Raw genomic sequence first — 20,558 nt, 5'->3', positions numbered from 1 at the left:
GTGTTCTCTGGCAAATGCCAAAGGTCCTGCACGGTGTTGGGCTGTAAGCACAACCCCCACCTGTGGATGTCGGGCCCTCATACCACCCTCATGGAGTCTGTTTCTGACCGTTTGAGTAGACGCATGCACATTTGTGGCCTGCTGGAGGTCATTTTGCAGGGCTCTGGCAGTGCTCCTCCTTGCACATAGGCGGAGGTAGCGGTCCTGCTGCTGGGTTGTTGCCCCCCTACGGCCCCCTCCACGTCTCCTGGTGTACTGGCCTGTCTCCTGGTAGCGCCTCCATGCTCTGGACACTACGCTGACAGACACAGCAAACCTTCTTGCCACAGCTCGCATTGATGTGTCATCCTGGATGAGCTGCACTACCTGAGCTACTTGTGTGGGTTGTAGACTCTGTCTCATGCTACCACTAGAGTGAAAGCACCGCCAGCATTCAAAAGTGACCAAAACATCAGCCAGGAAGCATAGGACCTGAGAAGTGGTCTGTGTTCACCACCTGCAGAGCCCCTCCTTTATTGGGGGTGTCTTGCTAATTGCCTATAATTTCCACCTGTTGTCTATTCCATTTGCACAACAGCGTGTGTTATGTATTGTCAATCAGTGTTGCTTCCTAAGTGGACAGTTTGATTTCACAGAAGTGTGATTGACTTGGAGTTACATTGTGTTGTTTAAGTGTTCCCTTTATTTTTTTGAGCAGTGTATTTGGCCACCTACAAACAAGCAAGATTTGTCTCTAACAGACCTTCTTTAAGAGGCTCCTCTGTCCTCCACTCGTTACCTGTATGAACATGTTATCAGTATAAAAGACACCTGTCCACAACCTCAAACAGTCACACTCCAAACTCCACTATGGCCAAGACCAAAGAGCTGTCAAAGGACACCAGAAACAAAATTGTAGACCTGCACCAGGCTGGGAAGACTGAATCTGCAACAGGTAAGCAGCTTGGTTTGAAGAAATCAACTGTGGGAGCAATTATTAGGAAATGGAAGACATACAAGACCACTGATAATCTCCCTCGATCTGGGGCTCCACGCAAGATCACACCCCGTGGGGTCAAAATGATCACAAGAACGGTGAGCATAAATCCCAGAACCACACGGGGGGACCTAGTGAATGACCTGCAGAGAGCTGGGACCAAAGTAACAAAGCCTACCATCAGTAACACACTACGCCACCAGGGACTCAAATCCTGCAGTGCCAGACGTGTCTCCCTGCTTAAGCCAGTACATGTCCAGGCCCGTCTGAAGTTTGCTGGAGAGAATTTGGATGATCCAGAAGAAGATTGGGAGAATGTCATATGGTCAGATGAAACCAAAAAGTTATATTTTGGTTAACTCAACTCGTCGTGTTTGGAGGACAAAGAATGCTGAGTTGCGTCCAAAGAACACCATACCTACTGTGAAGCATGGGGGTGGAAACATCATGCTTTAGGGCTGTTTTTCTGCAAAGGGACCAGGACAACTGATCCGTGTAAAGGAAAGAATGAATGGGGCCATGTTTCGTGAGATTTTGAGTGAAATCCATCAGCAAGGGCATTGAAGATGAAACGTGGCTGGGTCTTTCAGCATGACGATGATCCCAAACACACCGCCCGGGCAACGGAGTGGCTTCTTAAGAAGCATTTCAAGGTCCTGAAGTGGCCTTGCCAGTCTCCAGATCTCAACCCCATAGAAAATCTTTGGAGGGAGTTGAAAGTCCGTGTTGCCCAGCAACAGCCCCAAAACATCACTGCTCTAGAGGAGATCTGCATGGAGGAATGGGCCAAAATACCAGCAACAGTGTGTGAAAACCTTGTGAAGACTTACAGAAAACGTTTGACCTCTCATTGCCAACAACGGGTATATAACAAAGTATTGAGAAATTTTTTGTTATTGACGAAATACTTATTTTCCACCATAATTTGCAAATAAATTCATTAAAAATCCTACAATGTGATTTTTCTGGATTTTTTTTCTCTTATTTTGTCTGTCATAGTTGAAGTGTACTTATGATGAAAATTACAGACCTCTTTTTAAGTGGGAGAACATGCACAACTGTTGGCTTACTAAATACTTTTTTGCCCCACAGTATGTATGTGTGTATATATATATATATATATTTATTTATTTATTTATTTGTAGAGTGACATTTCTGAAGTCTACAGAAATAGGATGAATTCTGTTCTCCCTCAATCCATTTCTTCCGAGATCTAATAAAAAGGCTCCTTCTGCTTTTAATCATATATAAGCAGAAGGAGCCTTTTTATTAGATCTCGGAAGAAATGGGTTGAGGGAGAACAGAATTCATCCTATTTCGGTAGACTTCAGAAATGTCACTCTACAAATAACACTATCCATAAGTTAAACATTGGTGTTATTACAGATGACCAAAATTAATCGCTAAATACTGTAGCAATTTTTACAGAATTGTATAGCTCTACGTACTGTCAGGAATCCACAGATATGATTTTTGACTCCACTGAATAATGTTCACTCTATCAGTGATATAGAATCTAAACAGTGTGTACCCATCAAAGTTGAGGAGATTATAGTCTATCAAACATCCGAAGAACAATAAATCACCAGGTGTTGATGGAATTCAGCAGAATTGTACAAATTATTTTCTGAACAAGTAGCTCCCTTCCTATTTGATGTCTTTTTAGAGTATTAAAAACAATGCTCTCCCTCCTACAATGAGTCAGTGGTTAATAACACTGATACCTAAGCCTAAAAAAGTACTGCTCATCGATAACTGGCCTCCAATTTGTAGTCTTAATAACGACTACAAGATATTAGCCTTACTACTTGCAAAAATAATTAAAGAAGTCCTGGATGCAATCATTGATGAAACACAGTCTGGCTTAATGAGGAACAGACATTTCTAACAATATCAGACTAGTATTAGACATACTTGACTACTCTGACCTAATAACTGAGGATAGCTTCATATTTTTAGATTTTCATAAAGCATTTGACACAGTAGAGCATCAGTTCCTCTTCCACTCCCTTGAGTGACTTGGCTTTGGGGATTTTTTTTCTATATGGCTATTAAGACTCTATACAAATGGTAACAGCTCTATCAAATTAAAATATGACGCCTAGATTTGAGTTAAAGAGCAGAATTAGGACAACCTTGCTTATCTCTCTGTACCTGTTTTTATTAATCACACACATTCTTTAAATAATAGTCCTGTACAAGGTATTTCCATAGCTGGTAAAGAAATTGTTATAAGCCAGCTGGCTGATGATACTACACTTTTTTTTCCTGAAAGATGCTAACCAAATACCCATATCGATAAATTTGATACAATCCTTTTCCAAAGCGTCTGGTCTATATCTTAACATTAATAAATGTGAACTCATGCCTGTCAAAGATTTGTGTGACTCCTTCATATTATGGTATTCCAGTAAAATAACTTACCTTATTAGGCATAGCCATTACAAAAAATCAGAAGTCTAGAGGCTTACTAAATTTTAACCCTCTTATTTACAAAAATAAAATAATAATAAATAAAAAAACAGAAGAAGCTAAATCAATGGCTACAGAGGGACGTATCTTTTAAAAGGAAGTCCTAATAACTTCAGCCTTGGTTATCTCTAGACTAACATATGGTTATCTCTAGACTAACATATGGCACTCTATCTTTTATATCTTGACAGTAAAATAAGCAAGGAGATAGACCAGATGATTTTCTACTTTCTGTGGAGAAACCATACCCATTACATTAGGAAAACTGTTGTATTGAACACTTATGAGAATGGCGGGCTGAATTTTCTGGACTTTACTACCTTAAATAATAGTTTAAGATCAATTGTATAAAACAATTCCTAAGAAGACACTTCTATGTGTAATTTTATTCCTCATGTCTTCTCTACATTTGGTGGCCTTAACTTCATGTTGGTTTGCAATTATAATATTGACAAAGTTCCAGTGAAACTTTCTGCTTTTCATCGGCAGGTTTTCTTGTCATGGTCGTTAAACCCCTTTCATGCTTGAGTTTCAAATATCTCTAACTGTCGCACCAGCGTGAGTTTTTTTAAAAATTTTTTAATTTTTTCTAAATGCACGTGATGTTAGCATGTTCTCTCCATTCCAGAATGCGATTGATACGTAACAGTGCATTTAACCCGTGCTGCCCTCAAACTAAAAGCACGCAGCCCGTTTTTATTTATAGGCTGTTTCAACTTTAGTTTCAAATGAATTTCTAAGTTTTTATTTTCTAAGAACAGTTTGAATTTAGGTGTGTTCCACCTCATCCATTCTCATAAAAATGATCATTTTTACTTTTGTGGACAATTTAATATTTGGGACATTTCTGACCCAGACAAAATTCCCAAGCACTTCCCAATTGTTTGTGCAGTTCCAAGTCTGCAGACATTTGCTCATCATTTGCACACGTGTTCACATTTTCCATCTGTTGTCCTCATTGCAGTCATTGTTTTCGTTACTAATAATAACTTTGGAAATGTGTGCGTTTCTATCAAAGTGAATTATTACGTTGTAATAGTTTCTGTATGTCGTTTCTATTGTAGCATACTGTATGTATAGAGCATAATATATTTGTGTATATTCTTTATAACCGCAGACACGTGAGGTAACGTTACTCATTTTATAACCTTCATGGTGTTCTATTCAATCGTGCTTATGCAGCTAGCTACTTCTATCAGCTCTGTAAAACAATGCTAATTGCGTCAGAGAAGTATTATCTTGTGATGTATTTTGAAGCTACATGACCTTATGACTCCCAAGTGGCACAGCGGTCAAAGGCACAGCACATCAATGCTAGAGATGTCACTACAGACTCCCTGGTTCAAATCCATGCTGCGTTTCTATCAAAGTAAGTGCCTTATTATGTTAGTTTCCGTATGCCGTTTCTGCTGTAGCTCACTATGTATGGAGCATAAGATATTTGTGTATATTCTTTATAACCGCAGACACGTGAGGTAATGTTACTCATTTTATAACCTTCATGGTGTTATATTCAATCGTGCTTAGGTAGCTAGCTACATTCTTCCATTAGCTCTGTAAAACAATGCTAGTTGTGTCAGAAGTATTAGCTTGTGTTGTATTTTGAAGCTACCCTGGCCTTATGACTCCCAAGTGGTGCAGCGGTCTATGCCACTGCATCTCGGTGCTAGAGGCATCACTACAGATAGCCTGGATTTGAACCAGGGTGTGTCACAACTGGCTGTGATTGGAAGTCCCATAGGGCAGCGCACAATTGGCCCAGCGTTGCCCGAGTCTGGCCGGTGTAGGCCATCATTGTATAGCTCTGTTCTGCCCTGCCTTGACCCCTTGTGGAGCTCAAAAGTTAGTTTCTTACTGTTATAACTCAAATCTGTGATTTTGTCAATGCAATAAACAATTTTTTTTTAGCAGTGTTCATTATGTTACTTATTTGTAATATTGTATACTAATTAATATTTCCCCCTTTATTCTGTACTTTCAGAAACCACAAACAGTATTTGCCAATATCATAACTGGAATTGGACATCTTTGGAGCTGAAGAATAAGGACAGCTATTGTATGCTAACCTACACTCCTTGAAAACACAGCAAGAAAACACACAGGCCAATATGTAATAGTCGTCTATTTTATTGCAGTATTGGTAGTTGGTTCAACAACAACAACTTGTTGTACTAGAGGACAAAAAACGGAATATGCATAACCCATATTTAATATTCATGCAGTGACTGAACAACAACTGCATTTCCACCCCCATCTCTAAAGGCATAGTATCATGGCAGGTCACCTGTCAAGTCACCTGTCAGGTCAGTCAGTCACTTATCGCTGCAGATGTGCTCAATAATGCTTGAGCATGTGATACTCCTCAAAGCATGGTGAAATACATAGAGGTGTATCACAAGCAACTATCTTGAGCAGCAGTTTGAGGGACTTTGCAGGGAGAATGCTGTGTAGTGAGGCGTAGGGGATTGTCTACAGCAGGGCGACCCCCAGTGGATGGGCGCCGAGGGGTGTGGTGCTCCTCCAGCAGTTCTCTCATGAGCTTCTCTCTGTACTTTTGGTAGGTAATTACTTTACCTATGAGGAAGTGGGGAGGATGATGAGGCAGTGGGTAGGTGGGTGAGATACGGTGAGAACAGTACATCCAGTTACAAAAATACCTTGTTCAGTAATCATCTCACCTGGTAGTTGGCGGTGAACTATGCTGCCGTTGAGGACAGCAGTGTCGACCAGATGGAAAAAATATCTGCTTATACCACTTGGTCATAGTGCATTCCACAAAGCTGTTTATCATGTCTGCCTTATCCACGGCTCCCATTTTGAGGAGATAGTCAAGCACACAATCTGGTTTGATCTTTCTCTCTCCCGTCAGGTGGTCCACCTTCCCTGTGGCCGACATGGTTGCTGTATGGACAGTGGAGAGGACAAGGACGTCTTGTTTGTCATGCCACTTTACTGCCAGCTGTTGACCGTTCTCCTGGAACTCCACCTCCCCTCTCTGCATCTTCCTGCATCCGTATGCCGGCATCCCCTTCCTGTTCGACCTGACTGTGCCACAGGCCCCTGTGCTGTTGGAGAGCAGATGCTGTGGAAGAGTGTGGGACTGCTGTACCAATTGTCCACGTAAGTCCCTTGCCGAGATGAGGAGCCAGCATGGTTATCACCACGGACCCGGACACCCCAAGCCCCTCATAATGTTGGATGTCAGTGGTGGACCCTGTGTATACTATAATATCCTAGACAAATCCTGTCTTCACGTCGCACATGACAAAGAACTTCACTCCAAACCTGTGCCTTTTGGCGGGAATATATTGACAGAACGCCAGCCTACCTTTCCATAACGTCAGGGACTCATCAATTCATAGTTCCTTTTATGGCACAAAGACACGACCAAATGCTGATGTCAGGCTGATAAGAACATTTCTTATTTTGTGTAACGGGTCATTTAGGTTGGCAGTAGCATTGTTGACGAAATGCAGGCATCGCAGCAGAACTAGGAAGCGGTCTTGGGAAAAGAGGTTTGCAAAGAAGGGAGTTGCAAACATAGGATCTGTGCTCCAGTATTCTCTTAGGGAGTTCTTTACTATTCCCATGAGAAGGACTGGCACCAGGAAGGTATACATTTTACTAATTGTGGTTGTCACCCATTTAGTGAGTTTCCCCCTCACTACTGGCTCTCTTCTGTAGCTCCAAGGCATAGCGATTGGTCCCCTCTACTGTTTCCCACCAACTCCTCTGTCAGAAACCACTTGAAGCACTCTGCCTCAGTTGGAAATGGCAAGGGGCGTTGCACTCCAGACTGCAAACAGCAGGGCCAGGAGGGGTGAAATGACTGGCGGCCTTCCAGCTACCACAGAACTCCTGTACTTCATCCACTGTCTGTCTGCCTCCATCACCACCAGCATCTTCAAAGGGACCTGGTACTTCGTCAGTGGACAAGGGAAATTCAGATTCAGGGTTCTCAATGGCTACAAGGTTGGGGGGCAGCTCCTTACTGTCAGATTCCTGACTTTCAGACTCATTGTCATAATTTTAAAGAATCTCCAGAATTTCCACATTTGTGAGTTGTCTCCTTTTCAAAGACATTGCTAATGCTACAGCTTAGCTCACTAGCTACATACATAAACAACAACACTGAATGGCCCAGAGTGAGATGGTACGTGGTTGACTGCCGGCACGCGCCACTTGTATCAATAAATCACTATCAGAAAATGTTTCGTGTGGCGATTTATTTGTGTATTTACTGTCTTGTTCACATGTTTTCAATTCGAGGTGAAAAATCATGCATTCCGATTCTTGCATAGATTGTAATGGGCACATATGTGTAAAATACTTTTTTGAAGGTTGTACTGATTATGAGCTAAGCCAATTCCAGCTGTGTAGCCATGTTTGTTGACATGCAATGCATTCTGGGTTTCACGTAATTGTCTGTTTGACCAAAGATGTTATAACAAAATGAAGTGTTCACTCATTTTTTTGAGGACTTACGGAAATGAATGGTGGGATGTGAACGACGGTAGATGACACACCCCTTCAACATTCATACTATAAACAGACCAAACTCATCTTGTCATCTTCGGTTTCTGCGAGGAAAAAATGCATGGCTGCGCGCTGAAACTAATCATTGGATTATTTTTGATTTCTAGAAAGTGTTTTACCTAATTATTTCGATCAATGGTGAGCTCACCCGTGATGTGATTAATTATATATAGTAATTGCTATTAGCTAATTCATATTGTAGTTTGTCAGCCGAGAGTTAGAAAATATGACTGCTTGTGTTGGGTCGATCTTTCCTCAGCGCTAGGGCAAATGTAGCCTACATTTTTCTGGTTAGGATGATTGTGTTATGCTATAGATCTTCACAGAAGTATATGAACATTGCATCCAAAAATAAGCTGCTTACATTCTGGACATTTTTATTTATTTCACCTTTATTTAACCAGGTAGACAAGTTTAGAACAAGTTGTCATGTACAATTGCGACCTGGCCAAGATGATAAAGCACAACTTTGTAAGGACTGTGTTTGTGTAAATAGTTTCTGAAAAAAGTGTGGCCAGCTCAAATGCTTATTGTTGCGTCATTCGAAACTGGCCGTTCTAAATGAGTGTTCTAATCACATGGGGTGTGATCATACGCTTCAGGGACCACTGTAGAACGATCACACCCGTGTGACGGTACGTGTGAAAGGGTTAATTTATAAGCAGAATTTTTCTCCACACATTATATATGGAACCATCTGGATATATTGTATAAAAAGTATTCCTTGTTTTTAGAATATAAGTTCTGAAATAATATCCTATTGGTGAGCCAACTGGTAAACGCAGAGGGTATTTTACTCAGTTATAAGGAATTCTTATCACTTTACAAGGTCCCTGTAACACCTAAACATTTTGCAATTGTCTTAGATGCCTTTCCCTCAGGTGTTGCTTTATTATTCAGGAACCCTCAGAGCCTACCTTCTGTTGACCCTGTTGACTCATCAGTAGGAAAGACCTGACCCTCAGAGCCTACCTTCTGTTGAACCTGTTGACTCATCAGTAGGAAAGATTTGTTTCTCTTTTGGTCCATTCAAAAACAGAGCGATACGATCCTTGTTTCAGCAGGATACCTTATGTCATGCCTTATTGGAATGGATTTATTGATAATATCTGTTGCAAAAATCTTTGGCTGTTGCCATACACATTTTAAGGAAGTTTTGTTTTTAAAAATGTTCATAAATATTATCCTGCCAACCACTACATGAAGTTTAAGGAAAACATCAACTCAAATTGCTCCTTTTGTAATGACCACCCAGAAACAGTGTTGCATCTTTTTTGGCATTTTATTCATGTAAGAAAACTGTGGCAAGACATCAGATTTATAATTGAACACATTCATGAGGATCTTGCACTATTGTAGAGAGATGTACTGCTTGGATTCTTTACCTATGATAGAAATAAGCTGAAACATTTGTCATTAATTTCATTATTCTTTTGGCCAAATTTCATATTCACAAATGTACATTTACAAGCAAAACACATTTTCATACCTTACAAAAAGAAATGGAACTGTATTTTAAGACAATTAAATACTCTAACAAAAAAGCTGTTAGAATAATAAGTATGTCCCTTAAGGTCCTTGTGTAATGTGATATTGTACCCCCTAGCCCCGTCCCTAGCCCAATTGTCCTTTGTATATTATTTATATACACTTGTGTTCCCACATGTACTTCCTGTATTGATTTGTTGTTAATAAAATGAAACTGGTAAAAAAAATAAAAGAAACTGTTATAACACAGGTGCAAATCAAGGTGACTTACAAAGATGATGACCAAGGGAGGGAGTGCAGTGATGTGTTCACAACTAAAGGATATACAACTAGAGGATATTCTTCGCTGCTGGCCTGCTCTCCGGGCACTATCGCATGAACCTGAAGCCATAGACGGCCAAACTCATGTCTTAAAAAATGTATTAGTAAAAAGGCACTAAGTAATTTGTATCAGTCACAGCCTATTTGCACAATTTATAGACTATAATGATTAAATACAATGAAATGTTTAAATGCTGCGCGCTTTGTCCCTACCAACCTGTAGTGTTGCACTCGCAAATGCTTCACAATGTATTTCTTTCTAGGGTATAGCCTTGGAATAATATAGCCTAAATTCATTTTCGTTCCTTCCTAGGCTCCCTCTCTGGCTCCTGACCTATTTAGTGTTTGTATGCTGTTTAATATGACATGTAGCCTATTTGAAATGATGAGCGCTTTTCATGTTTATTAACATACTTTTAATTCAAATCATATGGTTTGGTTTCAATACTTCAAAACGAATTGGTAGGTCCAGCTAGTCACAAAAATAGTTGGGTGTTGGTTAAATTGTGATTTTAATGAATGGAGCAAATTTGGAGTGGCAGTTTTTTTCTTTGAGCGCAGAGCAGTTTTAAGCTGATCGGTTGGAAAGGACATGGAACACCCAATTTTTATGTATATATTTGTAATAATAATTACAACAATACTGAATGAACAATGAACACTAATTTTAACTTAATAAACTCACAAAAAAAGAAACGTCCCCTTTTCAGGACCCTGTCTTTCAAAGATAATTCGTAAAAATCCAAAGAACTTTACAGATCTTCATTGTAAAGAGTTATAACACTATTTCCCATGCTTGTTCAATGAACCATAAACAATTAATGAACATGCACCTGTGGAACGGTCGTTAACAGCTTACAGACGGTAGGCAATTAAGGTCACAGTTATGAAAACTTTCTAGACTCTAAAAAACACCAAAAGAAAGATGCCCAGGGTCCCTGCTCATCTGCGTGAACATGCCTTAGGCATGCTGCAAGGAGGCATGAGGACTGCAGATGTGGCCAGGGCAATAATAATAATATATGCCATTTAGCAGACGCTTTTATCCAAAGCGACTTACAGTCATGTGTGCATACATTCTACGTATGGGTGGTCCCGGGGATCGAACCCACTACCCTGGCGTTTGTTAGTCACATGTCTGTGGAACTTGTTCAGTTTGTCTCAGTTGTTGAATCTTATGTTCATATGAATATTTACACATGTTAAGTTTGCTGAAAATAAACGCAGCTGACAGTGAGAGGACATTTCTTTTTTTTGCTGAGTTTATATAAATTAAATCTATTTAGATATTGCAAAAACACAGTGTTGGAGAAGTAAATGTGCCATGTAAAAAAAGCTGACGTTTAAGTTCCTTGCTCAGTACATGAGAACATATGAAAGCTGGTGGTTCAATATTCCCAGTTAAGAAGTTTTAGGTTGTAGTTATTATAGGAATTATGACACGTCGACTATTTCTCTCTATACCATTTGTATTTCATATACCTTTTGACTATTGGATGTTCTTATATTTGCCAGCCTAATCTCGGCAGTTAACAGGCTTGAATTCATAAACAGCACTGTGCTTCAAGCATTGCTAAGAGCTGCTGGCAAACGCAGTAAAGTACGGTTTGAATGAATACTTACGAGCCTGCTGCTGTCTACCACCGCTCAGTCAGACTGCTCTATCAAATATCAAATCATAGACTTAATTATAATATAATAAACACAGAAATACGAGCCTTTGGTCATTAATATGGTCAAATCCGGAAACTACAATTTCGAAAACAAAAAGTTAATTATTTTAGTGAACTACGGAACCGTTCCGTATTTTATCGAACAGCTGGCAACCCTAAGTCTAAATATTGCTCTTCATTGCACAACCTTCAATGTTATGTCATAATTATGTAAAATTCTGGCAAATCAGTTCGCAACGAGCCAGGTGGCCCAAACGGTTGCATATACCCGGATTCTGCTTGCACTGAACGCAAGAGAAGTGACAATTTCCCTAGTTAATATTGCTTGCTAACATGAATTTCTTAACTAAATATGCAGGTTTTAAAAAATATACTGCTGTGTATTGATTTTAAGAAAGGCATTGATGTTTATGGTTAGGTACATTTCTGCAATGATTGTGCTTTTTTTTCGCAATTGTGCTTTTGTTAAATCATCACCCATTTGGCGAAGTTGAAGTAGGCTGTGATTCGATGATAAATTAACAGGCACCACATTGATTATATGCAACGCAGGACAAGCTAGTTGGTTGCTGATATTACTAGGTTAACTAGTGATTATGTGAAGGTTGATTATTATTATTATTTTTAAAGAAGTTTAATGTTAGCTAGCAACTTACCGTGGCTCCTTGCAGCCACAATGTCCTTTTGACGCTGCACTCGCGTAACAGGTGGTCAGGTCAGCCTGCCACGCAGTTTCCTCGTGGATTGCAATATAATCGGCGACCAAAAAGGCTGATTACCGATTCTTATGAAAACAAAAAGTCGATTCCCAACCGTGCAACTGCTCACATACTCTGCCACCCATTTAGTATGGATTCCGCTAGACAGTGACAGCTGTGTCTGCCACCTTAGCTGAATAAAAGCTTGAATTTGATCTCCCTTTACTCCACGACACATGATATGCAGGATTTCCGTTAGCCGGTAATAGCCGATAAATAAAACGGGCGCAGGCCAATTGTCCAGGAGAAGAAAGAAAAATCGCATTGCAAAATAATGCTTTTTAGCCTATTCGTTGATTTTAAATAACTGTTGATGGAAATACATTTGGCTGGGTATGCTTATTGGTCTATATGTCAATTTGCATAATTTCGTGGAATTCAATTGGTAGGTGTGTATTGTGTTAGTCAATATGTTTATCACGCATACAGACACTATGAGTGGACAATCTGTCAGACAGCTGGGGAGCTGCTGCTGGAGTGAAACGTGCTTTTATAAGTCCAATCATTGCGTAACAATTTGAAATGCTATCGCGTGTTAAATAGTTATGATGGCCTCGATTAAAAAGTGCTAGGCCTACTAAATTTGCCACTCAAGTGCATATATTAGTCATATTAGCAATCCAATCTAGTTGTTGCATCTTTAGATCGCCCCTCTTTCTACATTTCTAACGGATCTTTTCATCTCTTTCACATGAAAGGTTAAATAAATAAAAGCGCTCGCAAAGCGGTGCGCTTTTGACAAGTGTTTGAGTTTGAGTTTATTTTTTATTTTTACAAGGACAGTCAGTGCACATTAATCAACGCTTCAGTAAAAGTGCCGGTTTTAGCCAGCCGGCTAATTTTCAACCGCAGTCCCTGGGCAGGTTATTAAAAACAATTACAATATAGACAATAGCAACATAGAACAAGCAAAACATAGCAACATAGGACAAGCAAGACATAGCATACAGACAGAGCAACATAGGACAAGCAAGACATAGCATACAGACAGAGCAACATAGGACAAGCAAGACGTAGCATACAGACAGAGCAACATAGAACAAAAAGCAGCAAGACAATTCATAAAAGCAACGAGACAAAATTCATAAAAGCAACAGTGTTTCCACACCTCACAAGCTACAGAGAACAGACAACATGGAAAGCGGCAACACACAGCTAGGGACCATGTTCACAAATCTGATTGACCTTTAGCCATGTCTTCAAGCATTTTGTGAAAGTGTGATATGTGGTGCAGTTATGTGTGTCTGATGGCAGTGTATTCCAGACATGGGAAGCTCTCACAGAGAATGCAGATTTACTAAAGGTGCTTTTCCTTAGGGGAACTATACAGTCACCTCTCATGGCAGACCTGTGTTTGTGTTTTCCCGCCAGTTGCATTATGGAACAAATATTTGCACGTAGCCTCCTGCCTGTGCGCATTGCTGCATACTGCTAAACACGGACACAGCTTTATGTAGACATGAGTTATAATAGCTATGATTTTATAACTTCAAAGACTAAGCTTTTTTACAAATTATTTACTTAGAATTCCTGCCTTTGTTTCATTGCAGAAAATAAAGTTACTAGTAATGGTGTGGTTTTGTAAATGATTCCATATATATTCCATACCAGTGGCCTATTGCTTTCTTTTAGTTAATTTCATATCTTTTTTTGCCATTTCAGAGATGCAGTCGCAGGTAAATCACAACTTCCACCCAGAGAGTGAGGTGAACATCAACAAGCTGGTGAACATCAAGCTGACTGCATCCTACACCTACCTCTCCCTGGTATGGTCTATATAATATGTACAGTGCATTCTGAAAGTATTCAGACCCCTTCGCTTTTTCCACATTTGTTACGTTACAGCCTTATTCTAAAACTGATTAAATGAACATTTTCCTTGTCAGTCTACACACACAATAAATACCTCATTATAACAAAACGAAAACATTTTCTTTTAGAAATGTTTGCAAATATCTTATGTAAAAGGTTGTTTTTTTAATTCTTAAGTATTCAGACCCTTTGCTATGGGACTTGAAATTGAGCTCAGGTGCATTTCTGTTTCCATTGATCATCCTTGAGATGTTTCTACAAATTGATTGGGGTCCACCTTTGGTAAATTCAATTAATTGGACATGATTTGGAAAGGCGCAGACCTGTCTATAAGATCCCACAGTTCTCAGAGCAAAGACCAAGCCGTGAGGTCAAAGGAATTGTCCGTAGAGCTATGAGACAGGATTGTTTTCGAGGCACAGATCTGGGGAAAGGGTACCAAAAGCAAAACTGAGCAATCTGGGAAGAAGGGCCTTGGTTAGGGTCATGACCAAGAACCCAATGGTCACACTGACAGAGCTCCAGAGTTACTCTGTGGAGATGGGAGAACCTTCCAGAAGGACAGCCATCTCTGCAGCCCTCCACCAATCAAGCGTTTATGGCAGAGTGACTAGACGGAAGATACTCTTCAGTAAAGACACATGAAAGCCCCCTTGAAGTTTGCCAAAAGGCACCTAAATGACTCAGACCATGAGAAACAAGATTATCTGGTCTGATGAAACCAACATTGAACTCTTTGGCACATCTGGAGGAAACCAGGCACCGTTCATCACCTGGCCAATACCAACCCTCCTTGTGAAGCGTGGTGGCAGCATCATGCCGTGGGGATGTTTTTTAGGGACTGGGAGACTAGTCAGGATAAAGGGAAAGATGAACGGAGCAAGGTACAGATCCTTGATGAAAACCTGCTACAGAGTGCTCAGGACCTCATACTGGGGCGAAGGTTCACCTTCCAACAGGACAACTACCCTAAGCACACAGCCAAGACTACGCAGGAGTGGCTTCGGGACAAGTCTCTGAATGTCCTTGAGTGGCCCAGCCAGAGTCCGGACTTGAACCCAAACAAACATCTCTGGAGAGACATGAAAATAGCTGTGCAGCGACACTCCCCATCCAACCTGACAGAGCTTGAGAGGATGTGCAAAGAAGAATGGGAGCAACTCCCCAAATACCGGTGTGCCAAGCTTGTAGCGTCATACCCAAGAAGACTCAAGGCTGTAATCGCTGCCAAAAGGTGCTTCAACAAAGTACTGAGTAAAGGGTCTGAATACTTAATTAAATAAATGTGATGTTTTTGTATTTTTATACATTTGCTCAATTTCTAAACTTGTTTTTGCTTTGTCATTATGGGTATTCAAATAAAATGTTATTTGTCACATACACATGGTTTGCAGCTGTTAATGCGAGTGTAGCGAAATGCTTGTGCTTCTTTTTCCGACCATGTAGTCATATCTAACAAGTAATCTAACCTAACAATTTCACAACAACTACCTTCTACACACAAGTGTAAAGGAATGAATAAGAATATGTACATAAAAATATATGAATGAGTGATGGCCGAACGGCATAGGCAAGATGCAGTAGATGGTATAGAGTACAGTATATACATATGAGATGAGTAATGTAGGGTATGTAAACATTATATAAAGTGGCTAGTGATACATTTATTACATCAATTTTTCCATTATTAAAGTGGCTAGAGTTGAGTCAGTATGGCTGGTGAACAGTCCGATGGCCTAGAGATGGAAGCTGTTTTTCAGTCTCTCGGTCCCCACTGTGATGCACCTGTACTGACCTCGCCTTCTGGATGATAGCGGGGTGAACAGGCAGTGGCTCGGGTGGTTGTTGTCCTTGATGATATTTTTGGCCTTCCTGTGACATTGGGTGGTGTAGGTGTCCTGAGGGCAGGTAGTTGCCCCCGGTGATGCATTGTGCAGACCTCACTACCCTCTGGAGAGCCTTACAGTTATGGGCCTAGCAGTTGCCGTACCAGGCGGTTATACAGCCTGACAGGATGCTCTCGATTGTGCATCTGTAAAAGTTTGAGTGTTTTTGGTGACAAGCCGAATTTCTTCAGCCTCCTGAGGTTGAAGAGGGGCTGCTGCACCGCCTTCACCGCACTGTCTGTGTGGGTGGACCATTTCAATTTGTTCATGATGTGTACGCCGAGGAACTTCCACCCTCTCCACTACTGTCCCGTCGATGTGGATAGGGGGCTGCTCCCTCTGCTGTTTCCTGAAGTCCACGATCATCTCCTTTGTTTTGTTGACATTGAGTGTGAGGTTATTTTCCTGAAACCACAGTCCGAGGGCCCTCACCTCCTCCCTGTAGGCCGTCTTGTCATTGTTGGTAATCAAGCCTACCACTGTAGTGTCGTCTGCAAACTTGATGATTGAGTTGGAGGCGTGCATGGCCACGTAGTCGTGGTGAACAGGGAGTACAGGAGAGGGCTCAGAACGCACCCTTGCAGGGCCCCAGTGTTGAGGATCAGCGGGGTGGAGATGTTGCTACCTACCCTCACCACCTGGGGGCGGCTTGTCAGGAAGTCCAGGACCCAGTTGCACAGGGCGGGGTCGAGAACTAGGGTCGGTACTATGGTGTTAAATGCTGAGCTGTAGTCGATGAACAGCAGTCTTACATAGGTATTCCTCTTGTCCAGATGGGTTAGGGCAGTGTGATTGCGTTGTCTGTGGACCTATTGGGGCGGTAAGCAAATTGAAGTGGGTCTAGGGTGTCAGGTAGGGTGGAGGTGATATGGTTCTTGACTACTCTCTCAAATCACTTCATGATGACGGAAGTGAGTGCTACGAGCCGGTAATCATTTAGCTCAGTTACCTTAGCTTTCTTGGGAACAGGAAAAATGTGTCCTTCTTGAAGCATGTGGGAACAGCAGACTGGGATAAGGATTGATTGAATATGTCCGTAAACACACCAGCCACTGGTCTGTGCATGCTCTGAGGACGCGGCTGAGGATGCCGTCTGGGCCTGCAGCCCTGCGAGGGTTAACACGTTTAAATGTTTTACTCACGTTGGCTGCATTGCGACTCTACTTTGTCTCTATACTGCCGCTTAGCTTGTTTGATTGCCTTGCGGAGGGAATAGCTATACTGTCTGTATTCGGTCATGTTTCCGATCACCTTGCCCTGCTTTAAAAGCAGTGGTTTGCGCTTTCAGTTTTGCGTGAATGCTGCCATCAGTCCATGGTTTCTGGTTGGGGAATGTTTTAATAGACACTGTGGGTACAACATCACTGATGCACTTGCTAATAAACTTTCTCACGGAATCAGCGTATTCATCAATGTTGTTCGATGCTATGTGGAACATATCCCAGTCCACGTGATCGAAGCAATCGTGAAGTGTGGAATCCAACTGGTCGGACCAGTGTTGAACAGACCTGAGCCGTGGTCAGCTTTTCCGAAAGGAGGGCGGGGGAGGGCCTTATATGCATTGCGGAAGTTAGAATAACAATGATCCAGGGTTTTGCCAGCCTGGGTTGCGCAATCGATATGCTGATAGTATTTAGAGAGCCTTGTTTTCAGATTAGCCTTGTTAAAATCCCCAGCTACAATAAATTCAGCCTCAGGATATGTGGTTTCCAGTTTACATAGAGTCGAATGAAGTTCTTTCAGGGCCGTCTGTGTCTGCTTTGGGGGGAATATACACGACTGTGATTATGATCGAAGAGGATTCTCTTGGTCGATAATGCGGTCGGCATTTGATTGTGAGGAATTCTAAGTCAGGTGAACAAAAGGACTTGGGTTCCTGTATGTTGTTATGATCACACCATGTCTCGTTAATCATAAGGCATACACCTCCGCCCTTCTTCTTACCAGAGAGATGCTTGTTTCTGTCGGCGCGATGCGTGAAGAAACCAGGTGGCTGTACCGACTCCTATAGCGTGTCTCGAGTGACCCATGTTTCCGTGAAACAAAGAACGTTACAGTCTCTGATGTCTCTCTGGAAGGTAACCCTTGCTCGGATTTCGTCTACCTTGTTGTCAAGAGACTGGACATTGGCGAGTAGTATGCTCGGAAGTGGTGTGTGATGTACCCGTCTACGGAGCCAGACCAGAAGACCGCGCCATCTGCCCCTTCTACGGCGCCGTTGTATTGGGTTGCCGGCTGGGATCCGATCCATTGTCCTGGGTGGTGGGCCAAACAGAGGATCCGCTTCGGGACAGTTGTATTCCTGGTCGTAATGTTGATGAGTTGATGTTGCTCTTATATCCAATAGTTCCTCCCGACTGTGTGTCATAAAACCTAAGATAAAAAAATACTGCACAGTTTCCTAGGAACGCGAAGCGAGCATCTCTGTCGGCGCCGGAAGTAACATTATTACTATTGTGTGTAGACTGAGGGGGACAACCCCAATTTAATCCATTTTAGAATAAGGCTAACAACAAAATGTGGAAAAAGTGAAGGCGTCTGAATACTTTCTGAATGCACAGAGTATACAAAACATTAAGGATATCTGCTCTTTCTATGACAGACTGACCAGGTCAAAGTGATGATCCCTTATTGATGTGACTTGTTAAATACACTTCAATCAGTTTAGATGAAGGGGAGGAGACAGGTTAAAGAAGGATTTCTAAGCCTTGAGACATGGATTGTGTGTGCCATTCAGTGGGTATGATGGTAGGTGCCAGGCACACCGGTTTGTGTCAAGAACTGCATTGCTGCTGGGTTTTTCACACAACAGTTTCCTGTGTGTATCAAGAATGGTCCACCACCCAAAGGACATCCAGCCAACTTGACACAACTGTGGGAAGCATTGGTGTCAACATGAGTGCCAGCATCCCTGTGGAACGACTAATTGAGGCTGTTCTGATGGCAAGGGGGTGCACAATTCAATATTAGGAAGGTGTTCCTAATGTTTGGTATAATCAGTGTATATCTTTATTTTCATTTATTACCCCTTTTTCTCCCCATATTCGTGGTATCCAATTGTCTCATCGCTGCAACTCCCGTACGGACTCGGGAGAGGCGAAGGTCGAGAGCCGTTTGTCCTCTGAAACACAACCCGCTCTGTCGCGGCCGGCAGCGACAGAGCCTGGACTCGAACCCAGAATCTCTAGTGGCACAGCTAGCACTGTAGTGCCATAGACCTCTGCGCCACTCGGGAGGCTGTACTCAGTGTATATCTAGCCCCTTATCTGCGCTAGCTTACTCCGATAGGGCCCTCTCTCCTAAATGTTCTTTATTCTTCCCTCTCCATGTTATTTTCATGTGTTTAGTTCTATGACTGGCACTGGCTATTTTCTACTCTGTGGTCCACCATGTTATAAAAACGTGATCTGTTGATACTGACCTGTTTTTATCTAATATGTATTTCTCTGTTCTCGCTCAGGGGATGTATTTCGACAGGGACGATGTGGCTTTGCGCAGCTTCTCTAGTTTTTTCCTGGAGCGCTCTGTGAAGGAGAGAGAGCAGGCAGAAAAATTGCTGGAATACCAGAATATGAGAGGCGGTCGCGTTCTCCTTCAGCCCATCGCTGTAAGTTACTATTTCTGCTCACTCTTATTTTGCTTATAAGGCCTTTGGCAGCCGATTTTCCTGTCCTAGAATTGCCTTCTCCCTCATTTTCCAAATTCTCAATTTTTGTTTGGTTTTCCCAGGTAGTTTTTTTTTTGGGGGGGGTTGCTCTCAAAATCACTTTTTTAAAGTCTACAGGAAAGATTAAATCACATCAGGAATAAATAAATACAAATTGAAGAAATGTAGGTGTGGTTACCCTTTAAATGCAACGCCCACCAGCCAGAGACCATTGTTCGGTTACCTGTGTTTCTGTAGCACTCATGTGATTGCAGGGTTTGCAGAACAAATGCCCACTGGATTGATGCAAACAATCATGATATCATTAGTTAACATTTAATTGGTATGATTTTTAGGAAAGCCTTTCCATCCGCCAGCGGACAGTTATCATTATCGCTAATGGCTAGGCAAAGCATAGACTAGGCATATGCGCACACAACACACACAGACGGATTTCATGTGCCATTTCGGAAAGTTGCAGAAAAAAATGAATCACATGCATTTCATTCCCTATGAGTCCCACCTTAATGCTGGTGTGATTCTTACTAATAACCCCTTTTAAACATCTTATGCATCCATTGGTACCAACCATTTGTGTGTGTAAATAACGGGGGCTGAGCTAGAGTGGTATTAATGAGACAAGGACTCAAGTCCAAATGGTTTGAGCTTTTAGTAGTTTGTATCGGTCTATGGAAAGCTGAGACTCTCAAACACACACATGTAACATGATTTGCTCATTTTTGGTGCACTCACAAGTTACGCGAGTCGTTAGAAGATCATATGAAATCCAAGGACATAGTGTCTAATACTGTAATAAGCTCACTTAGTTGCTGTCAAATGCCACACAGTTGTCACTGACTAGTTGGATATTAATTTCCCACGGAGCAAACCATTTCTGTACATACAGCACTCCTATACATTTATTTTTATGTTTGATTTTTGCTTTGGCAGACTTATTTGACATATGTCAATAAAAACTCACGAATGCAA

The 20,558-nt window shown here is 41.6% G+C and overlaps 1 protein-coding gene and 1 long non-coding RNA gene across 4 annotated transcripts in view; both read left to right on the top strand.

Moving 5' to 3' along the window:
* The window catches only part of zgc:56095 (Ferritin, lower subunit-like), a 29,377-nt gene that overhangs the window by 3,813 nt on the left and 5,006 nt on the right, over positions 1-20,558 (top strand). For both annotated transcript variants that reach the window (XM_035746851.2, XM_052488116.1), the window contains exons 2-3: positions 13,887-13,990; positions 19,383-19,529. In XM_035746851.2, the coding sequence (XP_035602744.1) occupies positions 13,889-13,990; positions 19,383-19,529 (249 nt within the window). In that variant the 5' untranslated portion in view covers positions 13,887-13,888. The remainder of the gene's footprint in view (positions 1-13,886; positions 13,991-19,382; positions 19,530-20,558) is intronic.
* Positions 2,255-9,632, top strand: LOC127913969 (uncharacterized). Of its 2 annotated transcripts, none has more exons than XR_008087439.1 (2): positions 2,255-4,817; positions 5,430-9,632. It is a non-coding gene; the product is annotated as an uncharacterized LOC127913969 (long non-coding RNA). The 2 variants fall into 2 exon arrangements; XR_008087438.1 differs by having other exon boundaries at positions 2,255-5,290.

This window comes from Oncorhynchus keta, chromosome 3 (genome assembly GCF_023373465.1).
Source record: "Oncorhynchus keta strain PuntledgeMale-10-30-2019 chromosome 3, Oket_V2, whole genome shotgun sequence".
Taxonomy (NCBI): Eukaryota; Metazoa; Chordata; class Actinopteri; order Salmoniformes; family Salmonidae; genus Oncorhynchus; species Oncorhynchus keta.
The sequence above is the reverse complement of the archived record's forward strand: the minus strand, read 5'-3'. Positions and strand labels throughout refer to the sequence as shown.